Source organism: Solanum tuberosum, unplaced genomic scaffold, assembly GCF_000226075.1.
Source record: "Solanum tuberosum cultivar DM 1-3 516 R44 unplaced genomic scaffold, SolTub_3.0 scf00378, whole genome shotgun sequence".
NCBI lineage: Eukaryota > Viridiplantae > Streptophyta > Magnoliopsida > Solanales > Solanaceae > Solanum > Solanum tuberosum.
In genome coordinates this window covers 159192-165082 of record NW_006239300.1, presented here as the reverse complement: position 1 = coordinate 165082, position 5891 = coordinate 159192, and the positions used below count along the sequence as shown (strand labels likewise).

The 5891-nt window shown below is 34.4% G+C and overlaps 1 protein-coding gene across 1 annotated transcript in view; it reads right to left on the bottom strand.

The window, feature by feature from the left end:
• Positions 1–2069: 2069 nt before the first annotated feature.
• The window catches only part of LOC102584895 (uncharacterized), a 7930-nt gene continuing 4108 nt past the window's right edge, over positions 2070–5891 (bottom strand). Inside the window, exons 2-4 of the mRNA XM_006361876.2 lie at positions 5583–5749; positions 2977–3061; positions 2070–2594 (exon numbers count right to left, since the gene is read on the bottom strand). Coding sequence (XP_006361938.1) covers positions 2405–2594; positions 2977–3061; positions 5583–5749 — 442 coding nt within the window. The 3' untranslated portion in view covers positions 2070–2404. The remainder of the gene's footprint in view (positions 2595–2976; positions 3062–5582; positions 5750–5891) is intronic.

The window sequence follows — 5891 nt, the reverse complement described above, 5'->3', positions numbered from 1 at the left end:
TAAATAGAGAGGTTTTCTCTCATTTTTCTGCATCGAATTCTTCCCTTCTTTTGCATACATTTCTTACAAAATAAAATCGATCGATCGTGTCTCTGTGTGTGATTCGTTGCTGTCATTTTGAGTTCGTTGAAATTATCGAAGTTTTGAGGTACCGCTACTTCTTTTAATGGTTAATCCGTTTTATCTTGGGAGGAATTAATCTGCAACCTCGGGTACTTGAGAGATTAAATTTCTTAAGGACACACAGTGGGTTCTGTGGACTCGGATAGTTCTTTGTGTTTTTTTTTTCCATCTTTTATTATTTCTGGTTTGCTAATCTGAATACAGGAGACAACAGTTAACACCAATATTATTATTCTTATCCCACGTATCTCACTCAAACTTTGTTCATTATGATGTAATCTATTTCACGAAGCACTAAAATAATCAAAATTTTACTTCATGTACTATTATATTACAAAAAAAAGGCATAAAATTAATTAACGGTAACTATATATTAAAAAGATAAATTTAGCAACAAATATTATTCAATACTAATGAATTGAACGTATCCAATTTATTGAAAAAGTTGTATATATATTTTCTCTAGAATTATCTTAGTCACCAACTAATTAATGAGAGGAAATACTCTCCTGTCGTAAATAGGATACCGAAAACAAAGACCAACTGTGAATCCTTTCTATTTTTGGTAAAAGATAATTAAAGTCCTAATTGTCTCATACTAATGATTTTTATTTATATTTAAATATTAAAAGACAAAAAAAAGTTACCTAAAATAGTTATCCCAGTTCCGAATCATAGAAGAAGTCGGAAGTAGTTCAGCGTTAGTTTCTCTATATATTATATACGTAAGTTGAAGTCTTTCTACGATAACTCTTAAGGTAAAATATGGAGATGAATATTAATGATGAACAACTCATGATCTCTCTTCTTAAATTTGTTAATGGTGTTTCTGTTCAAATTCAATTTGTCGACTTGTATGGCAATAATAAACCTTCTCAGTTATTTGATACTACCACTACTACTACTACTACTGAATATCATGTTTTTACTCAGTTAAAGAAAAAAAAGGGGAATGGTAAGAACTTCAACAGGGGAATTGTTGGTGGTGGTGGCTCATGGAAAGGAATTGACATTAGTAAACCAGTTTATGACTGGAAAAAATCAGTGATTGGGTTCAAGAAAACTTTCCGTTTTGAGGAAAATAATCATGTTTGGATTATGAAAGAATATCGTCTTTGTGATAAATTCCTAAACGCCTTAATAAAAAGTGGTCGTATTCAGGAGGAATTTGTTGTATGTCGCATTACAAGGAGTGTCAATACTTCTTCTCAGGTTCTCCCAATTTCTTCATCACAACCACAACAAACTGTGAAATCTTTTGTTCAAGATTTGGGACAAATCAGTGCTTCTAATGTAATTCCATCTGATCAGTTAAACAGTATTTCGAATGGGAACATCAGACAAGTTAGTTTAGTCACAGAAGAATCAAAATTGCCTCAAGGCTCTGTTCATCAAGAAACTCGTCCTCATTATGACATTGCTACTTACCACAAACAACTTGATGCATATGCTGTCTCTGTACTCGAAACAATGGTTCCTTACATTCCGGAACCACCACAAGAAGATGAAGTTGATTCCATCCCACTTTTCTCCGAAGATTTTTTTATTGGTTATACAGATCTCTGGCTTAAGAGTTGGTCATAGTTGACACAACTCAACTCTTACAATTTTCTTTGCAAGATTTTAAATTTTATCTATCAATGTACTTTCAGTTGTGGTTTCTTAATTTGGTTTAGAATTATTCTTTTATGAAAATATTTCTTAAAAGGTCTTATACATGAAAATTAAACCACATTGTTTAAAAAATAATCTATTGATGGTTAGCTGCATGCATGAAACACTAAGAATAAGTTCCTTATGGGTTTTCATCCACAAGTAATTATACCACTAAGGCTAACTGATCTGCTACACTACATATTTATAACAATAACACCAAGAAAATTAGAGTTTGACAATTTGATGACTTCTGGTCAATGTGAACTAGAATGGAAGCACTGAGGAGGAGATGGAAGTCTTGTTAAACTATGACTGACGTGAACTGTTGTTACTTACACCAAGTCCAGTGATTCATCTATTTCACTATAACAAATAACCAAATCTTAATGTTAAAAAAAATGGAAACCTACCAGTTTACAAGTTCAGTGATTCATCTAATTCACTATAACAAATAACCAAATCTTAATCTTAAAAAAGAAAGGAAACCTACAGTTTACAGCACGCGGTTGTTGCTCTCACTAGTATATATACACACATACACGAAAATATGAAGAGGTCAGAGCCAATGCATGTAATCTCAAGTCACCTGCGATGATAGGTCAAACAAGGTCACACTAATAAGTGACTACTTGGAACTCTTAGCCTTCTTATCAGCTGCAGCAGCTTTAGCAGCAGATTTGGCCAGGGCAGTGGGCTTCAAGGCACTTTTGGGGTTCAGTGCCTTTCTGATCTTAAAAACAGCCCAGGCAGTCCCAAAAGCATGCCCGGCAGCATCAAGCCCTTCACTGGTTGCATTAGCTGCTTCTTCTCCATACCTACAAAACACAAATTTCACTTTTAATTCAGAACTGAACCATTAGAGCTTCATGTCTTTGTCTTAGTCTATAACCCCACTGATAGTGTGTAATAGCACTTAGTTGAGTGCTTCCCTCATGCCCATACTATCGTGAAGAGTAAGAGAACGTGACAAAATAAATGATAATGTATTGCGATTGAAAGATGGAGGTCTGTTACCATATGAATGTCTAATTTTGGTTTCTAGTAAATAACAGAAAAAAAACATATCTAGCCAAGATAACTGATCAATTACTTAATCTAGCCGTCAGCAATGCTTAAGTAGTAAAAAGGCTAGGAGAAGAGAAGTTTTTCTTTGGCAATTTTGCAGATATGTAAAACTCTAAGATAACTAAGCTTCACCTGTGAGAAACAAATTCAGTTGTCACAGTGCCTGATGTAGACATCACATTCTTTCCAGCTACTTCAACGGCATCACATATTCTGCCTATTAACAAGAATATCTGCATTAGACTTCTTCCAAATTAAGTCACTAACTTGTAAACAAAAAACAAATAAATTGCATCTACTTCTGTGAAAGACAAATTGCATTGCTGTGAGAACCAGTGCATTTACTTGTGTTGAAACCACCAAACATCATCTTTCGGGTCCTCAATATACATATTGTACTCTAACTGAAACACAAGCAAGATGCATAAAGTTAATGTTCTTGTCACCCTTATGCCACCTGGCATCCTGAGTGAGAGGGGTTGGGGGAGGAAGCAGGAGCCCCCCAGTGACCCAAACATAAAATAGTTACTCAAAGTAGTCTGTTTGACAGCCCGAATGGGGATGACTTGATCCCTTTTCATGCAGAAAAGTGCTTCGACCAAGCTTGTCATTATATCCTAAATCGTCTACGGGTGATCAACTCATTCTTGCCATGAAGGACAAAAATTTAAAAACAACCACAAGAATCCAGAGACATAAATAATGAGCAGAAATTCCCCCTTATATCAATGAATTATACTGCACTCTCCTCCATTCAAACATTACATACTACACCATTGTGCACGGCACCGATTTTTGCTAAATTCCTGTAGCATGCAGCAGTAATACTATGTCTAATCTAGGAAAATTGATTACATGTTTCATTTTTTAATTGAACGATTAGCTGAGAAAGGAAAGGAGGGGAATGGGAGCGATAAAGATTTTAAAGATTTTAAAGGACTTTAGAAAGAGAATAAAAGGAGAGATGGGAAGGGCACTGAAATAAAGATTGAATCTTGTATCACCTATATCTAAACAGCAAAACTAGAAAATTGAACCTGTTTTATTCACACTGGGGTAATCTAAAAGGGGAACTTTGTGAATAAAATGAGTTACAGTTAAATGTTGAATTATACGATAAGAAATCCAACGAAACAATAGACTATAACCGAAATCCTTAATTGAAAGATCAATAACTCAAGGCCTCCAAAGCCAGTAGTGGTGTTCAAAGATATCCAATAAACCGAGAAAAGAACTTGACTAGTGGTTTGGTCTGACTTGGTTTGGTGTTGGAAAGAAAAACCTGACCATAATTATTTTATTTGGTTTTAACTAGAAAAAGTCAAAGCGAAACCAAATCAAACGGACAATATATTTATACAACATACCCAGTGTAATCCCCCAAGTGGAGTCTGGGGAGGATGATATGTATGCAAACTTTACCCCTACCTTGTGAAGGTAGAGCGGCGGTTTCCAAAAGACCCTCGACTCAAGTAAAGCAGATATATTGATACAAATTTTATAAATATTTTATACTTTAAACATTTATTGTGTAATATAATTTGTAAGTATTTGTTACACTTTTTCAAAATTCATGTTTCTTAACATATTACTTCAAGTTTTAGCTTACAATTTTTGATGGTACAATAAGTTTTTATAGAATTATAGCCTATAAACATCTGGTAACTCAAATAAAACCCAAGTCAAACAATGTTCATTTTCATTATCTCTTATAAATAGTACTTGTTTTATGGGTTTTCATCATCTTTGTGGTTGGTGACACTATATTTGGAAGTATTAGTAACAAGTTTTGTGTTGCGGAGACTATACTGAAAACCCTGCAAAAAAAAAAAACCCGAAAAATCCAAGATCGAAAAACCCTCAACTCTTGTTGGTTTGATTTGCCCCCTTAGCTCTTACATGGGTTATATGGGAGGAGAGAAGTAGGAAAGTTTTTGAAGGGAGTAAAAATGACTCTGTATATTTGAGGTAGTCTCTTGTTTATAACTTATTTTTGGTTCACTTGCTTGTATATATGATTGTGTAACTTTTGTAGAGAAACATGTTCTATAGCTGAGTCTCTACTTTTTGGTATACTGCTTGCATAGAGGAATTTTCCCAATAATTTATCTACCTTATCCCCCAAAGAAAATGCGACTAATTTTCTGATTGTTTTATATATGTTTCCTCTACAATTCCCCAGCACTCTTTATTCATGAAAACAAGTGCACTTTACAAGAGGCTTTCTTTTTTCTCATGTCATTTTATTTTACCTTTTTTTTTCTAGGAGACAAGGTTAAATTATTGTTTGAAAGTTTCAAGAATGGGTCGCTTATTGAGTACAGGAAAAGAGGAAGAATTAGGAGAAAAGGAAAAGAATATAATATCACTCATTGTTGCTGATGTATATGCACTGAATATGCTATTTTGCTGAATGGTAACACTGTATAATAAATAAATGTTTTTTCAGTTTAACTTAGTTCATTTACTTTAAGAAAATCTATTAAGGTTTATTCCTTTCCCATCAGACATGTCCTTGACGCTATGAACGGCCCTATACAGTCTAAACATGATATCTTAGCTAATCCATTTGACTGTGATAATGATAATATAGGTGCTACAAAGCTACAGTTGAATTTCTTTTTTGTGACCTGAAGCAGCTGGGGAAGAAAAGGTAGAAAAGCAAATAGCGGAACTTATAGACATACAAATTCCACAAAATTGGTCAGAACAGAGAGAAACCAAAAGACGTGACTTACTAAATCCATCAAGAGTGGCAAGAACCATTTCCCCTGGTAGGAGGCTAAAGAACTTTTTTCCTGCTTTGGTATTTGCAAGGGACCTAGTAAAGAATCCTGAAACCTTCACAGCTCCAGATAGGACTCCAACTGCCACTTTCTCCGTCATTTTTGTCACTCGCTTAACCCTGAAAAAAACATTCGAAGAAATAAGTCGGTCTTTTTTTTAATGGGTAAAAGCTTTTATCCATATGGTACCGAGATGGTACAGGACCAAGTACAAGACAAAGCTACATCATCTCCACCACATTCATACTACATATTCCCCCC